We start from the raw sequence: 22108 nt of genomic DNA, 5'->3' as shown, positions 1-22108 counted from the left end.
AGGCACAAAGCCCGCAGAGTGTCACCAGGCACAACCCACCTGGGGCACGACCGGGTCTCCGACGTGCCTGCGCCCCCCGCCCCCGGAGCCTCTCTCGGCGGTGAGACGGCACGGCCCATGCTCAGCCAGGCAGAGCCGGTGTCGGGGGAGAAGCCCGCCCTCGCCGGGGCCCGGCTGCGCCCCTCGGTGCCCCGCATCCCCGGGAGGTGCCCCAGCGAGCTTCCGCTGCCTGACAGCCAAGGGCCAGACACACCAGAGCCCCGGGACCCCTGGACCAGGCGCGGGTCTGACGTGCGGGAGCGACCTCTCTCAGGAGGGGAGGTGACTGTCTGAGGAAGAGTCCCCACAGCCGCCAACCTCCGCTAAACCGAGCTCCACGGTGCGTGTGGCTCCCCCGGCCACGACCCACCCACCCCAAACTGCAGCCACCCTCCCCGCACCCATCCCTCCACGGACACCGTGCCGCCACGCCAGCAAAGGCCACTGCCACTATCCGGAGTCAGCGGACAGAACGCCGCCCCTAGAACATTCTGTGCTCTGACCACAGACCCTGGAGTCCCAAGCCCGGGCGGCGATGGCTGCTGCTCCAGCCTCCACGTGGCCCCGTGAGGCCCTGCCGTCTTCAAGGCCCACCCAGAACGCCGAACCCCGCCCCTGCCACACCCCACAAACAGCACCCCCACCCGGACCCAAACCTCTTGGGCAGCTCAAGCCCCCAGAGCCCCGCCCTGGCCTGTCATCGTGGCTCTAATGACAGCCCAGGTTCACGAGCCACCCCCCCCCCCCCCCCCCCGCACCCTCTCCCCCGGGCCAGGGTCCCCCAGACTCCCGCAGAGTCCCGCTCCCCGCTGAGCCCCATGAGGACTTTGCATGGCTCTCGGGACAGGCCCAGCAGCCCCACCTGTACCCCAGCCGGCTTCGTCTCCCGCCGGCCCCGGCCCCTGCCCCTGCCCCCGCCTCGTGGCGGGACCCGGCATCCACCTGCACGCTGACCCTCGCAGGCCGGGCTCGCTCCCATGTCAGGGCCTTTGCACGTGCTGCCTCTCAGCCCGGAATGCTCTTCCTCCACGGCTCTGCCTGCCACCTCTTCCCCTGCTGCAACCCCACCGCAAACATCGCCCCCACACACCCGGGGCTTGACCATAGTCACCGCAGGCCCCGGGCCGTCTTGGCCTAGCCCCTGAGCTCCTCTGGAGACGGGGGTGCAGGAGTCAGCGGAGAGCCTCCTTCTGGAGCCTTCCTCCTCAGCAGATGCCCCAACGCTCCCGCGGCGGCCCCTGGCGCTCCGGCTCCCCGACCGTCCGGGCGGAGGGCGTGGTACCTGCCCCTCGCTCTCTGGCCTCCGGGGCCGGCAGAAGCACCAGGCTCAGGGGCGTGGAGACAAAGGCAGGCTGACCACCAGGAGCCCACAATTAATCTTGGTCAACACCACGGTGAGGTGGGTCGTCCTCCGCCCCACGATTTACATTTTTATTAAATCACGACGGAAAATTAGAAATACGATGACTTCTCTCAATCTTTAACCCCTTCTCCACCAGGCTCTGCACCCGGCTGCCCGTGCCATCCGTCCAAGGGTGATTCCTAGGCTCCCGCCTCACCTCTGCCTGCCTATCACCTCCACGGTGACCTCCTGGGACCCTCCCCGTGACCTCAGTGATGGCCAGGGGCCCTCCCCCACAGCCCAGGTCCAGCCCAGGACGTGCAGCCGGGAGGCGGCTCCTCTCAAACCCTCCCGAGGCCTCAATCCAAGCCAAACACCTCCCCTTCAGGCCTCAGTTTCCCCCTTCTACAAACTAAGAATCAGGACGTGGGTGGAGGGGTCCCGGCCAGGCCCCCAGCGTCTCTCATCTATCCAGACACTGCCCAGCTCGGCCTCCCAAACACCCGAGGCCCCTGAGAGCACTCACTACGCAGAGCCCAGCAATGCCACATGGGCCGTCCGCCAGAGGCAGCACCTTCCCTTCACCCCTCCCGAAGGGCACCCCACGGTCTCGGCAAGGTTACGAACGGGAGGAGGCAGAGGGCAGGGGCAGCCGCAGACCCCAGAAGTGGGGGCTCAGCCGCATTCTCGCTGCACCCACCGTGAAGGCGTGTGGATGCCAGGATACAGGCCAGGATACGGTCCCTGGGGCGGCCACAGTCCCAGAGCGCACCTGCCAGTCAGGGGGACAGACGGCAGCCCCATCAACAAACCCTCAGAGGCTGAGGTGGCTGAGGTTGACGGTGGGGGTGAGGCCACGGCAGTTAAGGGGTCTGTGGGGGGTGACACCCAAGCGAGACCAGAAGGAAGGAAATGGGCCACAGGGCGACACGAGGAAGGGCATTCGGGGAAGGTGCAGCACGTGCAAAGGCCATGAGCAAGGAGAGGGCTGGGAACATTCTAGCAACAGGAAGCAGGTCAGTACAGCTGGTCCACCCCCCAGCAGGGACGAGTGCTAGGGCCAGAGTTGGGACTCCAACCCAAGGACCATGCCAGCGTGGGAGAGATCTAAAACGCACGGCACGATCAGGGCCAAGCCGTTGGGGACAAGTGCGCAATGCAAGCAGGGGGTCCCTGACAGCACATCACGCCCCCATGTGCCCCCCGAGAGCTGCTGCCTGCCCCCAACTTGGTCCCTACGGGGAAGGTGGGGAAAAGACACCACCAGAGGCAGAAGACACTGGGCCTCAGGGGTGGGGAAGAGCCTCCCAAGTGGGGGTTATCGAGGAGGGCTTCCTGTAGGAGGGGGCACCTGGCACAGCAGGCCAAGCGGGTGCAGTCGCCCTGCCGCTGTCCCGCCGTGCGGCGCCCGCTCGTGCTTATCTGTGCCGGGAGCTGACCCAGATTTAGTCATGAATGAAGCGAGTGAGTCGAGACTCTAATTACGTTTCACTCTCCCTCGTCACGCATCGCGCACTGACGGTGAGTGGGGGGGGCGGGGGGAGGAAAACCACGCAGCGCAATTCATTTCAGCTTCAGTGGTCCCCTCCCTCCTTGCGCAGGCCAACCCCCCACCCCGGGGAGGAACCTGTTTTAGCTCATGTTTTGCAAATACCTTAAGGGATCAAGCAGGCAGCTGGCACCGTGGGGGCGGGGCACTCAAGCGGCCATCAGGCACGGAATCAAGACCCGGCAGGCGCGGCCAGGCCCAGAACGCGAGGTCAGAGTGACAATGGCACGTACCCACCAGACCCTGCTTGCGGGGGGCCACCCAGACCCTGAATGCAGCTCTTCAAACCCAGGCTCCACACCCGGCACGGCCACCCCCACGCTGGTCCCAGGGTGGGCACGAGGTGCGCCCACCGCTGGTGGCCACAGGGCCGCGAAACCCCGTCTCTGCATTCAGCCCAAACCCTCAACCTCCTCCCCAGCACCTCCACCCCCAGGAGCAGGTGCAGCCCCAGGCAGTGCAGGCATGGGCCCCAAGACACCCCGACGGGGGCTGGTCTCCGCACCTGACAGTGTGGAAACTGAGGCCCTTGCCCCAAACCGCCCCCTACCGAGTACTCACGGATGACCCCTGGGGTGCATCCACGTCCCTCCCCTCCGCAGACCCTCCGTCGGTGGTCCAGACAGAGGAGCCACCACACACACTGGACTGGGGCAGACAGAGCCTCAGGGGGCCGGAGGCACCCTCTCCAAGGAGCTCGAGCAAAGGTCCCGTGACCACCAGCCCGAATGCCCTGCTAGGCAGCCCCAGGCCCCAGGAGGCTGGCCCCGCTAGAGGGCTTCAACGCTCCCTTCCACGTATACGTCTGACCATGGGGTCCAGCACGGACGCCGAGGGGGCTCCGAGCCCCACCCTGCCACTACCACCAGGGTGATGGTTCGCCATCACTGCTGCTGAGGGCCGGAGGAGACGCAGCCCGGGAGGGCCCCCCGAGGAGGCCGCGTACGTGCGCACTGGACAGAGCAGGAAGCTTGCAGGTGAGGAGGCGTGGGGCCCGGAGGCAGAAGCAAGCCTTGCTCCTGAAGACCGAGGGGTATCCCAGGTGGCGGCAGGAGGGGCAGGGCGGGCAGAAGGAGAGCCAGGCCGGGAGGCAGTGAGAACCTCCTCCTGTGAGCACTGGGGAGCCACAGAGGGTGGTACGCAGGGGAAGGGCAGTCGGGGGTCAGGGGGTGGGGAGACACCCTGGCTCCAGCCCCAGCCCCCATCTTCTGCTGGGAACCCACGGGCAGGAAGCAACCCCACTTCCCACCTTGGAGAGAGCAATCTGGGCCCTGTGGCGGATGCCCAGGGCTGGGGTTTTTGTGGAGAAACCTCCGGTTTCCCCTACCCTGTGGCTGCTGAGTCAGGAGCACAGGGGTGGGACCCGAATCACAGACCCTTCCAGCAGTGTGGGCAGGAAGCCAAGTCCGCTGGCCCCAGGCCCTGCCAAGCACCTACAGCACGCTAGCCAGATCCCAGCTGAGTGAGCCAGCTCCAGGCCCCCTGCCACCACAGCGGCCACCCCCCACCCCAAGGACCATAAGCCACACCGTCCTGGCTCCTCAGCGCCGGAAGGGAACACCTGGGGCTGGGGAAACTGAGGCACGGGGTGAACCAAGGCAGACTTGTCCGCGTGTGGCCCGATCCCCTCCCGGGACGTGGAGCAGAGGTGCGGTGGCAGAGACCCTCACAGGGCAGGGACGCGCAGCTCAGGTCTGGGGACCAGCCGCAAGAGGGGAGGAGGCTCACTGAATCGGGGTGCAGGGCTGGAAGAGCCGGGGCCAGGCAGGCACGCCGAGCAGAGGGAAGGGCCTGCTCAAAGGCTCTGCCAGCGGGGACCCCCGGGAGACCGCCAGGTCCCGGCCAAGGGGGACCCGGGCCGCCCTGGTGGGGCCGTGAGGACGGGCGAAGGGCGGGAGGGAGCTGCTGGAAGGAGGGCAGGAGGGCAGGAGGGCAGGAGGGCAGGAGGGCGGGGGACGTCACATCTGCTGACCAAGCCCCCACCCCCGCCCGCCTTCGGGGAGAAATGCTCTTTCCCACAGTTACGAAAGATCCTCTTTGCTTTCCCGGAAGAAGGGGAACCCAACCCAGAATCACTCCCCTGCAGGGCTCGGTGCTCGCTCCCTGGAGCTGGGGGCCGGGACGCTGCACAGGGGACGGACCCCCCAAGTCCACGCCAAGGTCACACCTGGCAACGGGTCTCGCTTCCCGCCCCTGGAGATCCCTGGTGCCCAGGGTGGTTCTGGAGCCAGCTGCCCCTGAAACCGCCCCCTCCTAGGGGAGAACTTTGGCCCAGCCCGACACCGAGTGCCCCCCACCTTCCTGGTGCCACCGGGCACTGACGGGCAATCCCTCCCAGGCCCGGGCCCCAGAGCGAGAAACTCCTCTCCCCACCCCACAGACGAGGACACCGAGGTTCAGAGGGGCCCCCTGCCACCAATCCTCCCTGCTCCCAGGCAAGAACTGAAGGTCTGGCCCTACTCAGGCCCTCCCCAGCGACCAGTGTCACGGCCCCACTTCACAGGTTTTAACAAAGTCCAGGCCCCGAGAGGGCGATGCTGGCCCAGGCCACACAGCTGTGAAGGTGTGACTGCAGCTGCCCCAGCTCCCCAGGGCCACCCGACCCACACAGGGCTTCCCAGGCCCCAGGAACCCCCCACCCTGTAGACCCACCGCCCAGATGTCCCCTGCCCACATACGCCACCTCCCAAGGGCAGGGCGGGGGTAAATCCTGTCATCTCTGGGCCCCTCCAGGGAGGGAGCACCCCTCACCCGCCTCAGCTGCGGGATGCGGTCTCCTGGCCTCTAATCAAGGGATCGCCAACAGTCCCGACACCCACACGTGCACGCGAGAGCCACCCACGTCACCCACACGGTGGGATTTCGGCAGCGGACTCTCCTGAGCCAGCCAGGACAGGAAGGGCCAGGAGGGAGGCCGGGCAGGTCCGTCCACTGCCTCCTGGGGCAGGCCTGAGCACTGCTGGGGCTCCCACGTCAGCCCGGGAGACCACACCTGTGCCCTGCAGAAAGCGGCCACAGGCCCTACCTGGAGCTCACCCCGCCCCTTCAGGATGGCAGAGGGTCCCAGTGGACCTCGGCAGGGTGCAGTTCGGGACCCGTGGCCGCACGGCACCCGTCGCTACTGCCAGTGATGGAGAGACAGACACAAAGCAGGCACCCCCAGGGCGGGGCCAGACCCGGACAGCCCCACACCAAGCCTGTGTCCTTCACCAGTCGCCCCGGCAGCCCTCCCGACCACGGAGCCCTGAGCCCCCGGCCAGACCCACCCGTCCGCTCTCCGGCCCGCCAACGGCCACCTGGCCCGGCTCGCACCACGAGCATCGGCAGGGCGGGCCTGTCCGCGTGGGAAACGTCTGTATCCCGTGTCCCCATCCGGGCAAGCAGTGCCCCGACGTCAGGGCCACACGGGCCTTCCATTCTGATGCTGCAGCCCTCCACCTGGTGCGTGGCCCCCAGCAGGTCCTGGGTAAACCTGCTCCCTTCTCTCAAGCCCCTCCCCCGCCCACCACCACCACCACCGAAGGCCCGGCACGGGCAGCACGGGGTGGGGTCCCAAGCTGCCACCCGTGGGACCGTGGCAGCAGCATTCCGGCTTCCTAGGCCTCGGCTTCCTGGTCTGACGAAGGAGACAAGGAGAGGGCGGGGGACCGGCCACCCCACACCCCGAGCTGTGTGACCTTGAGAATCTGCCCAGCCTCTCTGAGCCCAGGCCTCACCTGTGGCAGCTTTGGCACCGGCCGCACCGGGCACCTGGTGGGCCACAGCTTGGCTGGTCCCGCACCCCAGCCCCACTCAGCCTGGGAGCACGGAGGGTCGGGTGCCTTCTCTGGCCTGGTCTCACAGTTCAGGACCCCAATCCAGCAAATGCCGGCACACCACCCAGCTGTGCTCACACAGGCAGGTACGGTCCCCAAGGCCCCTCACCCCAGGCTGGGCCACGTGCCCCCGGGGAGTCGCCCCCTAACCTGGGGTCTCCATGTGGCCCCTAGCCAGCAGCACCCACCTCCGATGCTCCAACAACCCCCACCCTGGGGGGGGGGGGGGCTTTACTGACCCCACAGCATGGCTGGTCTCTCAGCAGGTTGGCCCAGGGCCCTTGGTGGACACGGTCTGAACAAGGCCAAGTCCAGCCCTGCCCTCGGCCCGCCCTGTCCAGTCCAAGGCAGGCACACGGCATATTTATTCACCCACGTGTCCACAGCCCACCCCACCCAGCACACACACCTATACCGGTCCTGCCTTCCCCTCTGTCATGGCCACCGCCGGCCTCAACCTCCAGCTGAGAACCAGGCAGGGGTGTGAGGTGACTGAGTCACGCACCAAGGCACTCCCCCTCCACCCCCCCCCCCCCGCCAACCCCGCCGGTGGCTGGTTTCAGAGGAGGCAAAGGGGCCACTACAGAACTGTCTGGAGAGGGAGCGAGCTCCCCATCGCCAAGTGAGTGCAAGCCAAGGCCCGAGTCCCTCCCCCCACCCGGAGCCACACACACTCATCTTCTCTGAGGCCCCAGGCCCGGGCCAGGAAGCCGGGTGGAGCCTGGAGGGCGGGGGCCTATGTGACCCAGAGCTGCTAAAAAGAGCCAACGGGGAAGTAAAAATAGGAAATAAAAATAAAATTGCTCCAGCCAGCCCCGGCTGTTTGTGTAGGAAACAAGGCATCTACGGCCCCACCGGGCAGGCAGGCGGGTTCAGCAACCGGGCCCCTCCCAGACGAGGAATGTCTCCCCCAGCCTCCAGCTGCCACCAAGACGTGCCTCAAAGAGGAATCCCGAGAACCCCGTTCAAACCCCAGCTCTGCCACCAACCAGCCGGGTGGCCCTGGGCAAGGAGCCGAGCCCCCCTTGTCACCCGTGGGGTACAAACCCACCTCCTGGGTGCCGAGAAAGGCACAACATGCAAGGTTCCTGGTACCCCACACGCCTCTCCGCCAGGTTCTCCCCCAGGTGTGTTCCCCTCTGCCAGTTCCCCATCGGCTCGCTCACCCCCACCGCCCCAGCGGGGCAGTCGGAAAATAAGAGCGCCGGCTAGGGTAAGACATTGAACCTGGCTCCCGGCTTGCACCAGCTCGCCACGGACGGGGCAATCGGACCTAAACGTCCTCACGGAACAATCGGAGGAAACCTGCCTTCCTATCCTTTCCTACTGGGCCCGTCCAGGATGGGCACTAGGCTCGTTCATACTAAAGTGAGCATGACTGACCCTACCTGCGGGACTGGCTCGCCCCGAGCGGATCCTGGAGCTGAGACAGCCAGCCAGAGAGCAAGGAGGGTCCACCTGGGCCGAGGCACAGCTCATGCACGCGGCCCCCTCCCCCTCCTCAGCTCCGTGAGGACCCTCCCCTACTGGCTCCATTCAGTAAGGCATCCGCTGGGTCAGTGCTCACCGACTGGTTGAGGGTGCCGAGGCGGGAGCTCAAAGGGGCTCTGAGGGCAGCCCCCGGCCAGCGATGCTTGCCACAGCCTGGGCCCGCGGCAGTGGGCATGCGCCACGGGCGGGCCCCAGCAGCCCCTGTTACTCCCAGGAGCCCTCGCGGGCCACCACTGGATCTGAATCTGACGCTCACAGCCCCCTCCCGGGGGGAACTAACGTAGGCTCCGGGGGGGGACTGGCCAGGGAAGTCTAACGGGGACGTGCCCAGCCTCACCCAGCATCAGCCGGCCCCAAAGCACCCTCCCTGCGACGGTCTGCCAGCTTCCCAGAACACACCTCTGCTTCCGACCCTCTCCATCCTCTGGCCTCCACCAGTAAACCCCAGGTCTTCGCGCAGCTCAGCCGCCCGCCAGCCCCCGCCTGGCTCACGCCCGCCCGGCCTCCCGGCAGACACCTGTCAGCCCTCGCCGAGGGAGCCAGCCCACAGGGCGGGGGCGAGCCCGTGTGCAGCCCGGCCGGCAGGAGGTAGGGGCAGAGGGCACACGGGACACACACACACGTGCACACTCAGGCACGCACACTCCTACGGGCTCACGCACTCGCATGTTCTCGCACACACGCGTGCAGCGCGCCCTGACTCCAGACAGGGGGTGACCCTGCCAGGCCCCCCTGCCCCGTGTGGCTCTGCCTCCGAGCCCCTGAGGAGAGTCTGGGAAGGACGGGGTCCCCAAGCGTGGGGTGGGGAAGAAAGACGGAGCGGTGGGCAACGTGCCCTCCACCCAATCCCGGCCTTTCTGCCCAGCACCCTCCAGCCGACAGACCCTCGGCCCCTGCCAGAAAGTGTGGGGTAGGAGCCCCCATGGCTGGGAGCAGAGGACGAGAGGTAGACCCTGGGCCCCGTGACCGCCGGGTCCTGAGGCCAAGCCTGGGGCCGGAGACGCCAGCAGCCCACCGGCCCCAGGCACGTGGGCTGGGGACCCAGATCCCAGCTTGCGGTCCCAGGTGCTGGCTGGTGTGGGCCACCAAGCACCAAGCGTGGTCCAGGCAGCCAGGGGGACAGCAGTGGTGACAGCAGTCACCTTGTTCTCTGAAACTGGGGGGGGAGAGGGGCGGACACCCAGAGACAGAAACTCAGCAGGGCAGGGAGGCCCAGGCCCAGGCCAGACCACCTCCTCGCTCTGGGGTCCCTGAGACACCCCCAGGTCCCCACGAGGTCTGATCGCTACCCCAAGGCCATGATCTGCCCGGCTCCTGCCCCCCTCCCACCGGGCTGAACGGGGCACAGGGCCTGACCTCCATGCAGGACCGTAGTGATGGCCAAGGGGGTGAGGGACACTGGCCGGCCCCTCCGATAAGAAGCTCTGCGGCTTATCGGCCACGTCCAGGGTCAGCGTGGGCTCCGGAGCCGCCCCTCCCCCACTCGGGCCCAGTGCAGGACACACAGTAACTGCCCACGAGCAGATAGGTCTCAGGGACGGGCCGTGGGCAGGGAGGGCACTCGGGAGGGCACGCCTCTCCCAAGACTTGCAGCCAGCGAAGGCGTAAGGAGACGTGACCTCGCCCTGTGACCCTGGGGCTGGTCGGAGGGGCCAGGGATACCGCCGGGGCTGGGGGCCAGTCAACCTGGAGCGAGCGCTGCCCGCGGTCCCATGCTGGGAGGACTCAGCCCTAACTCCTGACGGCCGTGGCCTGTTCTCTGAATTCCACCGGACGCAGCCAGAGGCAGTCGGCAGGAATCACCCGCCTGGCGGTGGTGGGTTCCGGGCGGAGGGCCAGGCCCGAGGACCCCCCCACCCCTCCAGCCCGAGGAGGGTCACCAGGAGAGGCTGTGCTCCCCACTGGGCCTGCAGCGCCCCGTCTCCTATAACCCTCAGGCGCCCTGGAGCTAGCGTGAGCCCTGCATGCAGGTGTGGACACTAAGCTGGGACCCAAACCAGGCCGCGAGGCCAAGGCGCATGCTCCGCACTGCCCAGCTGCCTGGGCTCAGGTGGCCGCGGCCCAGGACAGTTCTCCCGCGTCTCAGGTGCCTGGGGCTGGCCCTCCCGGCACGCGCCAGAGAGGCGCCCGGCGAGGAGCATGCCGGGTGCGGTGCAGGGGGACCCGGTGTCCGCCCCGGTGACCTGGGACGCGCCACACTCCGGCGGTGCCCCCCCGCTGCAGCGGGGGCGGGGGGCGGGGGGGCGGAAACAACCTCTCTCGCGACGGCTGCCACATTCTTCCCACGGGCCATCAAAGAGCAGAGACCCTGGGCTGGGGGCAGAGGGGACGAGCCACGGGAGCCCCGCCGGCGCGGAGGGAAGTCCCAGCACGTCTCTGCACCCCTCCTCAGGGTGGGGCCGGGGGGGGGCTGCCTCTAGGAAGAGGCCACTGCAGCTCTGCGGCCACAGACCCACGAGGACCACGGGCACAACTTCCCAGCAGGTGCCGAGAAATGAAAGGGAAAAGGGGGGGGGGGGGGGGGCCCCCCCGCCCGGCCCCAACAGCACCTCTCCCTGCAGGCGCAGCCCGGAGGTGGGGGGTGGTTCCACCCCAGCCGGGTTCAGGACCGCCCCTCAGGGTACCCCCTTCCGCCGCCCGGGCTTGCCGACCCCCTGGGGGCACCGCCCACCACGGCCCGGGCCTCTCCCCTGCACTGTGGGCCCGCACAGCCACTGCCTGACCTCTCCCGGGGGTCAGAACACCTCCCCGGCCAACAACCCGACCGCCCCCCAGACCTGCCCCCTCTACCGCTCTCCTTGTCTGGTAAAAGGCACATCATTCTTTCAGGCACTCGGGCCAAGAGCCCCGAGACCATGGCCGCCTGGCTAGGCTCCCCCGCCCTGCGCTCCGGCCCCGCTCCTCACACAGCGGCAGAGCTTCCTAGGAAGCACAGGCCAGATGCCACCCTCCCTGGCCCAGGAGCCTCCCCTGGCTCCAAGTCCCTGGAGGCAGAGGACGCAGAGCCTCCCCCGTGCCCTCTGATGCCAGCTCCCCCCGCTCCACTTGGCTATAGCCACACAGGCGCCCTGGGGTGGCCCCTGACAAAACAAAGCTCGCGTGCACGTCTGAAGATTCAGAAACCGACCTCTCGCAGGTAAACTCCTATTCATCCCTCACGACCCAACTCACAGGGCCCAACCCACCAAACACCAGGGCAGGCTGGTAACACTTCTCCTGTCCTCGGTACCTCTTCCTACCACGCTCACACCACCTCCTTCCCCAGAAGGAGAGCAGGGATCACATCAGCTCCACTCGCACTCCAGGCGACCTGCCCTGACACACCATCAGCCCCACTTTGCAGACAAGAATACCGAGGCCCCGAAAGGCTTTAAACATCGGGCCCAAGGTGACCCGCTGTCGACTGGCAGCACTGGGTCCCTCCCTGTTCTCTGACCCCATCGGGGGATGGGCCTCACTCAACTCTGCCTCCCCAGCGGGGCCAGATGTCCACGGACACACAGCCAGTCAGACGAACAGACCAGAACAGCAGGCAGGCGAGAGATTTGCTCCGGACCTCTTGGCCAGGCCTTAATCCCCTCCCCCCCCCCCCGACCCCCCACGACCCAGTTTCAACAAGACGTGCTGAGCAGCAGAGGAAGGAACCAGGTCCCGACACGGCTGGTCATGTGGGGCTGAGGGGCCTTCCCCACATGCATCTGCGCATCTGGGCCCACAGGAGACCCAAGATCTCCCCGGCAGCGGGCAGCGGCTGGCATCCACGGGGGTCCACCGGGGGGCTCGCCCCGTGGGCAGGAACGCACACAGCCGCAGGCTCCCTCGAGGGCGCCCGGGGGACCCTCCAGGGCAGGGGCCTGGCCCCCTGTCCGGCCTCTCCCTGCCCCCCTCCCAGGCTACACACAACGGGACCCCCCTCCCTCGACAGCCAGCAGACCCCGGAAAAAGAGCGATTCGCGCCACAGCAGCAACTGTGAAAGTCAACTTCGTGAGGGGCAGCCTCCCCCCACCACCTCTCTGAAGGGCAGAGGGCAGGGGAGGCACCTGCGGGAAGCACTAATTCAATCAACAAACATTTCGCAAGGCCGGGCAGTGCCTGGCACCGTGGCTTCAGCCGCAAACGGGACCAGAAGCCACCCCACGGATGAGGAGGGACGCTCCGCGGGCCGGGGACCCGCGGGGGGCAGAGCCGCTCCCAGGCAGCACGGCTGCCAAGGGTCCCGGCCGGGAGCAGCCGCCAGCCGCCACACTTCCCACCTCCGGCCCCAACATCCTTCCTTCCATTTGACAAACGAGGAAACCCAGATAAAGAGGGAGGAAGTAACGTGCTCCCCGTCACAGAATTCACGTGGCAGAGCCGGAACGGGACAGGCAGGCGGGCCACCCGTCCCCCGGGGCCCCCGGTCTCGAGGGGTCAGCCTCTCAGGGGTAAGGCTCCCTGGGGTCCCAGCCTTGGGGACAGGCGGGCCCCGCAGGTCAGGAGGGCTGGTACCCTGACCCTGTGTCCCCGAGACAGAAGGAGGAAGAGGGAGGTCCCGGCTGCCCTCCCCTGGCTGACCCCCCATTTGGGCCCAGGAAGGCCAAAGCCAGCACTGCCCTGCCCCAGGGGTCACGCATCCAATGCCTGTGGTCCCCACCTCCCAGCCCTCCTCCCGACCTTGGTCCTAGGCAGAAAGTCCAGGAGCAGGGGTGGGGTGAGCCACCTCCCGTGGACTCTGGCCCCATCGGTTTTCTCTTCCAGGCAGCGCTCACGCAGGAGGCCCCTGGGAAATGACACCTAGCTGCCACGGGGGAAGGGGCAGGCGTGCAGCAGGGGGCACCGCGGAGGTGGACCAGGGATACGGGGACGGCCAGGCGGGGTGGGGAAGGGACCCCCGGCACCTCCACCCGGAGAGGGACGCGGCAACGGCCACTCACCCCAGGAACCAGAGCTCTGAGCTGGTGTAACACGCGGTGGGCCAGCGTGGGTCATGCTCCAGACAGGGACATGTCAGGGCCTGGAGGTAGAGGGGACATGAGGCCAGCGGGCAACCAGCTCCGAGGGGCTGCCTACAGCCGGAACGGGGTCCATCAGGTGAGAGCCAGGCCTACCGCCACCCTTGACTCCTCACAGGGTTAATTATTCCCAGACCAGCTGACCAACCCCTCCCCACCAAACCAATGCTCCCATGGTTCCTCACCAGCACAGACAGACCTGTAACCCAGCCAGCAAGGGGCAAGCCGCAGCGGCCCGGCCACGCAGTCAGACCCTTCCGAAGTTCTCCAGGGAGAACGCCCGTCCACATGGGCATCCCCTCCCCACACCCTTGGCTGGAGCCAGAAATCCCCAGGGAGAGTCCACCCCTTCTCTCTACCTGGACTCCCTTCCCAAGCCTACCCAGCAAACTCCTATTCGTGCCTCAAAACCCAACTACAACAATACCTTTTCCGTGAAGCCTCCCCAGGCGGTTTACAGGTGAGGAAACTGAAGGCCAGACAGGCAAATCTGCCAACCCAGGGCCACACAGCCCCCACCTCAGAGCTGGCACTCACTCCTCACACAGGACGGCCTTCACCAGCAAGCTACAAACACGAGAAGGCGAGGAAGGAGTGGTGCTTCATGAGGCCGGAGAGGCTACGGAGCCACGTGACACTGAGCAGAGGCCTGGCCTCCATGCTGGGGGCAATGGGGAGCCATGGAGTGTTCCAGGCAGGAGAGGTCAGAGCCCAAGAAGAGCCTGGCTTGGCCTCGGGTGGTGACAGCATGCCCCCTCCGCCCCCTATGATGCCCAGCCATTCCTAAGGCTCACCATTTCCCCTTACGAGCAGCTCACCCCGAAGTGTTTTGCCCTAACTCTCCCAGCTCAGAACCAGAGCCCCACCCCTAGCCAGCTCAGAGCCCACGCTTCCCAGCACACGGGCAGCCCACCCCCAGCCCGGGGCCCGTCCCCCTCGGCCCAGGGAGGGCACAGAGCCAGTTCCGGAGAAGCTGGTCCACAGCTGTGACGCCCCAATCAGACGGCCACGAGCTTACGGGAACAAGGCCAAGGTGCCAGGAGGGAAGGGCAGAAGCCTCCGGCAGCCAGAGGAGCCCAGGGAAACCGAGGCCAAGAAGGAAGAAGGCGCCTGCCCAGGCATGCAGCAAGCCTGTTCGGGGAGCACGGCACCGCCCACCCCAGCCCTGCGCCGCACCTCTGCAGGAAGCGGCTCTTGGGCCCCGAGGAGGCAGGGGTGGGCGACCAGCCGCCCACCCGAGCAGGCTGAGACAAGGGGGCTCCAGGGACGCCCCACACCCAGCGCCCCTCCCGAGAGCGGCAGCCACAGCCTCCGCCGGGAGCACCCCAAAGTTGTTCTGGACAAAGCCAAGCCACAGGGGGTACCAGGTGGGCACCAACCGTCCCAGGGAAGGACACCCGCCTCGCCTCAGACCCCAGAGTTAGCCTTCGGGGCCAACCTTCCCGAGCCTGAAACCTCCACTGCACAATACAGACGAAACAGCCCCCACGCAAGGGCCCGTCCACGGACACGGCTGAGCGGGAACACGGCTCAGGACGTGGCCCCCACGGCGGCCGCCGCTGTCACCTCGACGGTCACTGGCCAACGCTGCCCGTGCCTGGCCCTGCCTCTGAGGGGCCACCAACCAGCAAAGCGGGTCCCGCAGGCACGAGGCCTGGGTTCACTGGAGAGCGGGGGCCGGACCCACCCCCCCCCCCAGCCCCTCGCCAGGACACTGGGTGCGGCCCGCACAGCGTGGGAATCCAGCTGCCACCGACAGTCAGTCGCGGGGTCTTCTCCGTCCTGGTCCTGAATCAGCCGGGCGCTGCCTGGACCCCCGTGCCAGGGGCTGCGTGACTGCACACGCCTGAAAGGGCCCTGCTCTCAGGAAGCCTCGGGGACCACGGAAGGCGGGGTGGGCGGCCAGCACGTCAGGAGCCCACAGCAGGCGGCCTCTAGTCCCCCGTGCGCACCAAGCCGGCTCACCCTCCCGGGTCCCCACGAGGCAGCACGATGACCCCGCGATGGGCACGGGGGAACGGCAGGGCCAAGGGCCGGGGACCCGATGGCGGGGCCCGAGCGCCCAGCACGCCGCACTGCACTCTGCGCACAAACCGGCTCAGGCTGGGGCAACACGCGGGCCTCCAGAAGGCCACGGCTGAGGACGTGACTTTAGGGCAGACGCCACCGCCCGCGCGGGGGGGCGGGGGGTGTCCAGGCGGGGGGGCACAGCACCAGCCAGGCCTGACGCGCCCCTAGTCCCCAGAGCTTCGGACAAGGCGGCCGTCCATCGGGAGCCCGCGAGCGCGGCGACTCTGGCCACCTGGGCTGTCACCGCCTGACCTCTGCCCGGGGCCGGTGCGGACACTTAAGCTAAATTGGTCAATTATGGGATACTTAGATCCCTCCCCGGGGCTTCCCAGCCTCCCTCGGTTCTGGGCCGCAGCACCAGGAAGCCTGTTGAATCAGTAACCTCATTACAGCCGGGCGGCCGCACCCGGGCCCGGCTTTGAACTCCACGGGTTTATCCGCTGCGCTGCAGGATTTACACGCCGCCTGGCCCAGGCCCAACGCGCGCTCCCCTCCTCTGGTCTCCCCTCTCCTGAGGCCCATCGCCACCAGCACTGCGCCCCAAGCACCTCAGGGAAACCGAGGCACGGCTGGAAACCACCGCTGCTCAGATGGGCCTATGGAGGTACAGAGAGGCTAGGGCCAGGCCCTCAGTCACCCCAGGAGTAGGGTCTCAGACCAAGGGTTCCCCTTTTCACCCCCAGCCCCAGCTAGCAGAGGTAGAGTCCTCAGGAACTCAGAGCCAAGGGCCAATTGTGAACATCTCAGGAGGGGACCTGGAGGTAATGCCTCACACTGAGGCCCCAGGGGCTCCAGCCCCATAAAAGCCTCCCAGGGTCCCATTCCTCGGCCCCAAGGCCAGTCCCAACATGGCTCTCAGGTACCTGCTCTGACCCCACGAGGCCCGGCCACCTGCCCGCCATGGTCACCCCATCCCCTCAACTTGATCGGGTACCCTGGGCCTAACTCCTTTTCCGGGACTGGGCTTGAGCCCTCTTGACCACCCTAGTGTCTCATCCTCTTTCCCAGAGCCCCACTAGCACCCCAGGCCCTGGGACATCTCAGTTAACGTGGGGCAGGGAGCACAGGCTGGAGAGCACTGCCCCTGAAGGACAGGCCAAGGGCCCCAGGGCCCGGAAGGAGGGGAGCAGGGGTGGGGAGGGAGACAACCACTCTCCCAACCCCATGACCAGGGGAAGGCAGAGAGACCCGCAGCCGGCCCAGAGGCCCTGGCCTGACCCTCAGGAGGCTGCTACTCGGGGCGGCCCGGCCAGGGCAAGGTCAGCAGCCCACACCTGCCACGTCAGGTTCCAGGCCCACCTGGGACCCCTCCTCCTTCCAGCCCCAGCCTGCCTCTGGCCCACCCTCTGCACAGAGCTGGACGCCTAATTCCAGCTGCAAACATCACCATGCCCACGGTGCCCCGTGGCCCCGGGCCCCCACACACCTACCTGCATCCCAGGCCCTCGCCGGGACACGTGACATGCCATCTCCTTTCACAAGCCACCATGTCTCCCGGCTGCAGCCACGCAGGCCTGGAGGACTGGCCTCGGGCCTTCGTCTGGGCTGTCCCTGCCACCTGGAGTCCCCTCCCCTTGCCACCTGTTGCAAGGCCGCCTCTCCTCCAGACTCACGACAGGGACCAGCTCCAACAGGAAACTCTGCCTGCCCTCTGCTCCTCAGGCCCACCCCGGTGGGACGGCAGGACAGGCCAGCACCCAGCAGGTACACCCCAGGTGCCGTGCGGACCGAGGCCAGCCAGCAGGCCTGGGTCCCCCTAAGGAAAAGCTCGTGGAGACTTTGTCAGGATAGGCCGGCAAGGCCCAGCGTGTGCACGTGTGCCTGCATTTGAGTGAGCGCGTGTGTGTGTGCATGTGCACGCGTGCGTATAAACGCGTGTTGGCGGGTGTGTGCAAGTGTGCATCTGTGGGTACGCACCTGTGCGTGCATACGTGTGTGTTTGTGTGTGCGCAGGCATGCGTGCACACGGGGGTTCATACGCATGTGTGCACGTGCCCGTGTTTGTGTGTGTGCGCTCATGTGTGCGTGTATGCACATGCGTCTCCGTGCACGCGTACTTTATGCGTGTGAGTGCGTGCGCGGGCAACGGTGATCACAGAGACAACCAAGGCCCCGCCCTGCCCCGGAGGCCCTGTGTGGCCATTCTAGCCCAGCGATCACCGTGCAGTTCCCTCAGGAATTTGTTCCTGGACAGCTCAGTCCTGGCGGGGTGAGGAGGCGGGCACCGGGCCACAGGGGTCCTCAGGCTGTGCCTCTGGCTGCCGACCCCACCCACAGCTTTCTGGCCCATCAACAGCCCCTATCCTGCCCCACCTCCAGCCAAGGACAATCCTGGATGAGGATCGGGGGGTCTCTGTTGCCCAGAGAGCCTTCAGTGGGTACAAGGGGACACAAGGGACATAGTGAAGTTTCAGTCCTCCCCCAAGTCCCACAGAGCAGAGCACTCATTCACCTGTGGGCCCAAGATCCGTAACAGAGCTCCTAGGCAGCCCAGTCGGGGCACAGATCCGGGCCCCAGGACGCAAGCATCTTCTGAAAAAATGCTACCTGACGGTCAAGAGGCCTGAGGGAACAGCACTCCCAATCCTGGGGAACGGTCCTGACCCAGAGGCCCAGCAAAGGCCACATCAGCCCTCATGGGAGAGCTCAATTTCCCCATGTGCTCAGTGGGCCTGACTCCTTGCAGCCTCCATGAGGTCCTGAAAATCAAGTCCCAAGTACACAGCAGGTGCCCAAAGACTGGAGCCATCAGCACCCTCGAAAGGGGCAGCCCAGGGCCCAGAACTTGGGAGAGGTTTAGACAAACGAGGTGGGCAGGGACCACGGAGGCCCGTCTGGCTTCTGGAGATGAGGAAATCAGGCCCCCAGAGGCCCCCTCGCTCACCCAGGGGCACAGAGACCCAGAGATGTAGGGACGCGAGGACACAGATCTCAGGGACACGTAACACCTCCTGGTGGAGCACCGGGCAGGGCCCAGCTGCGAGGGCCAGAGCCATCTGACAGGGAGAATGTGAGCGTGAGCGTGCACACATCCAGGCCCTGCACGCTCATGTGCCCCCCCCCCCCACCAGCCGCGCCAATCTCATCTAGCTGCTTTCTGCCCCATTTCGCACTCGCTCAACTGCCAAGCACCGTAACTGCTTTGTAACTCCAGGGTGCGATCTCCCCGTGCGTGCGGCCCCGGGCACAACCGTGAGCCTCAGAATGCCTCGCGCCAGGATGGGAGGACGGGGAGGGGTGCCCGCGTGTCCACTGCCCCACCCGCCTGCTGGGGGCCTCCAGGAGAGGGCCGGGGGTGAAGGCGCCCGGCAGAGGGGCCACAATGCTCACTCAACTCACGGAGGCCGGGGGCGGCCCTCCCTTCCGCGTCTGCTGCCTGCACTTGAGAGCACCGGCCGTGGTCTCTGCTCCGGGGACCTGTGTGATCCAGCTCTCCAGGCCCGGGCCCGCCCTGACCCAGGCAGAAGTCCCGGGGAGCCCTTGGCCACAGACCTCACTGTCGAAGAGGGGCCGTCAGGACGAAACGGGCTGCCTTCCCCAGCACCCGCGTCCATTTTACAGATGCGTGCTGAGGCTTGAAAGACAGACAGGCAGGCCCCACGCACACACACGGCAAAGAGAGGACCGGACCCCTGGCGCGTGACCACCAGCCCAGCAACAGGACACGGACCCCCACGAAGGTGCTGCTCCTGGTCCCTCCCACCCCCAGGGACGGTCGGGTCGTTCCAGAGAGAGCAGGCGTGGGGAGCAAGTGACAGAGCGGCGTGATAGGAGGGGGAGGAGGACAGGGAGGGGAGGGGGCTGGAACTGCATCGCACAGAACATAAATGTCGCGGGCAGGGCTGCACAGAGGAGGGAATGTACAGGCGGGACCAGCTCTCCCCACCCCCCCCCCTTCCAAAGCATCCCTCAAATCAACACGCTTAATGAGTATCCGGACAAAGGTCTGGAAGGGGATCCCCAAAGGGGCACCAGCCCACCAGCCGCCCAGGCACAGTCCACACACACAGGGTTTGAGGGCCCGGACCCCTTCCCCATCCCCAGCACCACCGGTGGCCAGTTCCCACGGGAATGGACACCTCAAAGCCCCAGCCACCAAAGCCCACAACGGAAGACACACTTGGAGCCAGTGGAGAAGGGAAGGAGCAGGTCTAGGCTTACAAAGCCTCAGCCCGATGACGGCGCCCAGACTGGCCACTGGCTCAGTGGCCCCTGCTCTGTGTCTAGTGGGGAGCAGCCGAGCTGGGCCCAGGAGCCCCTTCCAGAGGACGGGCCTCCCTCGCCACTCGAGACCACGGCCCTAAAACACACCGTGGTGGTAAGAGCCACGGGGCCCAAGATGCTAGAACTCTGTGGGAGGCTCCACGGGGTCTGGGCCTTTAGAGGCTTTTAGGACCCCCCACCCCACGCCACCTCTGTGCTGCCCAAGTCTGGCCCGCCTGGAATCACCGCGGGGCCACTCTCCTGACGCCCAAGCCCCTGGCATGGGCACCCGGCCCCACCCCATCACCCACTCTGTGCCCGCACAGTCCCACAGCCCCCCCTCCTCCCTCCCAGGAGAGGAAACAGAGGGAGTGAGGCGGGGGCCAGGGAGAGCAGGTAGCGGGCTTCCTGGAGGAGGTTCAGTTCCCCGCAGGCCCTGAAGGACACGCACAGCTGGAAACACTACCCAAACTCCCCAGCAGCCGCCCCTGTGTGAGCAAGTCTACTGGCTCAACCCTGCCTAACCCTAGCTCCCGGCCGACGGCGCTCCCAGCACGGCCCTTCCTGGGGCCAGCCCATTCCACCCACGTCTGGGCAGAGGGGGTCAGGGGTGCACGCCGGGCCCAGGCACGGCAGCTAGATGCAGGCGAGTACGCAGGCCGCAAGGCCTCGGCCACGGTCAGGCCGCACCGAGGGCTGTTTTTCTCACACTGACACTTCTCCTGTCAACAAACAGAGCCCCCTCCGGAGTTTACCAAAACAAACGCCCCAACAGTCAGCAGTGCCCAGGCCTAGACAGAACTGCCTCAGCAGGCCGGACTCCAAGCCCGGACTCCAAGCCCAGCCTCCCAAGAGTCATGTGACCCTGTTATTTCGGGAGGCCCCGGAATGTGCTCTATTTTGGGTCCCTCGGGGCCCTGATGTTACCAGAAGCCCCTCACCAGGGCTCCCAGCTCACTCGGGTCCCTGAGAGTCCCCCAGAGGATGGCCGGGGGGGGGGGGGGGGCTATCACTCTGCTACTGGCTGCCCCATCCCCCCCAGGCAAGTGAGCCACTACCAGCCCAGCAGGGTCTGGCCAGGCCTCTGGCCGCCTGTGCAGGCCCGGCCTTCTAGCCCCACCGCCCGAGTGGGTGCCAATGCAGGCCTCCTCCATGGGTGTGGGGGGCACCGAGGGGCAGGGGCAGGAAGCAGGGGCTGCCCTGGGCCACTTACCAGCACCAGTATCTGTACCTTGGGCTCGTCCCTGCCCTCACCAGGGAGCTCAGCGGGCAGGAGCTGGGGGACACCCAGGGAGGTGACGGCCAAGCGCCCAGACCCGCCAAGCCTGGAGAGGCCCTCTCTGCCCAGGACCCGACACGTGAAAGAGGCAGGTGGGTCAGCCTTCCCAGCAGCGCAGGGCTGACCTAGGCTGCCAGCCGGGCCCCGGACGAGTGCGCGGGGCCTTCTGAAACTCACCCCCAGGAGGGATCAGGCCGTGTTTACAAAAGAGCCTGGGCAAGTAGCTGCTTCAACGGGCCTTCAACCCCACTACGCTTCAGAGCAGGCCACAGCTCAGAAAACAAATAAAATGTCATCAGAGCCCAGGACTCTCCACTCAAGCCTGGGGCTGGGACTGCTGGGCAGGCCACCAGCCTGGTGGAGGCGAAGCCTGAGTCTCTGAGGAACCCGTCCAGGTTCCCAGGGCCAGGGCTCAGAGGCAGGACCTCGCCTCTTCAGGGGGACTCCAGCACGACAATCCTGCGACCTGGGCCCTGCACATGTCAAGTCCCAGGACCCTCCCAGGACGTCAGAGACCCAGACCTTTCCTGCTCCCAGTACCCAGCCAGGGCCCTGCCACGTCGGGGGCGGGGAGCCAAGACAGAGCGGAGCATTCTTGTTCCAGAAAGGACCCTCCGGGAGAGCCTAGCTCTGTGTGCGTGCGAGCACGCAAAGCTTTCACGGGGGAAACGGAGCCACTGTCGGCCCGCACGGGGCCCCGCCACCCCACACTTAGCTTTCTTTTCTCTTCCCCACACGCAGGCACCCACCTAGGGGTGCGGATCCAAAATCTACCACTTTGTATCCTGTGGCCTCAGTTTCTCAAAGCCAGTCTGCAAAATGGGCAGGAGTGCCCACCCCTGGGGGCTCTGGGAGGAGCTTGGCGCCTGCAGAAGTCATCACCTTAGAGGTAGAGAGGGGGTGTTCCCAGATCTGACCACCCGTATCCCAGTGTCCCTGCAGCGTGCCCTGTTTGTGAGGTGGGGGGGGGGCGGCTGGGGTGCTCAAATCCTCACCCTGACACCCGGGGTTGGGGGGCACCTGCTGGCTCCCCACCACCTCCCAGTCTCAGCAAACGTTCCCACAGCTGTGCCAGGTTCTGGCTGCCAACCTGGTGGCCAAACTGCGCCCCAGGCTGCAGGGGGGCGGGCAGGCAGGAGGGACGACTGACCGAGGGGTTTCATTCATAATCAGCTGTTTGAATTTCCATTCAGCACAGATCCTTCACCCAGCCTCACAGCCTGGCTGCCGGCCCCACCACCAAATTAATATCCTTCCCGGCGCTCGTTCATAAAGTCTCCCCACCCCCTCCCCCCTTCCCCGCCTCTCACTGGCTCCCAAACCCCAGG

The 22108-nt window shown here is 66.7% G+C and overlaps 1 protein-coding gene across 1 annotated transcript in view; it reads right to left on the bottom strand.

Annotated features, from left to right (window-relative positions):
- RXRA (retinoid X receptor alpha) overlaps positions 1-13245 on the bottom strand; it is an 85101-nt gene extending 71856 nt beyond the window's left edge. The window contains exon 1 of the mRNA XM_040461463.1: positions 13151-13245. Within this exon, the coding sequence (XP_040317397.1) occupies positions 13151-13205 (55 nt within the window). The 5' untranslated portion in view covers positions 13206-13245. The remainder of the gene's footprint in view (positions 1-13150) is intronic.
- Positions 13246-22108: the final 8863 nt, after the last annotated feature.

Source organism: Herpailurus yagouaroundi, unplaced genomic scaffold, assembly GCF_014898765.1.
Source record: "Herpailurus yagouaroundi ecotype Mexico unplaced genomic scaffold, PumYag 267, whole genome shotgun sequence".
In the NCBI taxonomy this organism is placed as follows: Eukaryota; Metazoa; Chordata; class Mammalia; order Carnivora; family Felidae; genus Herpailurus; species Herpailurus yagouaroundi.
This window is presented reverse-complemented; position numbering and strand designations above follow the sequence as displayed.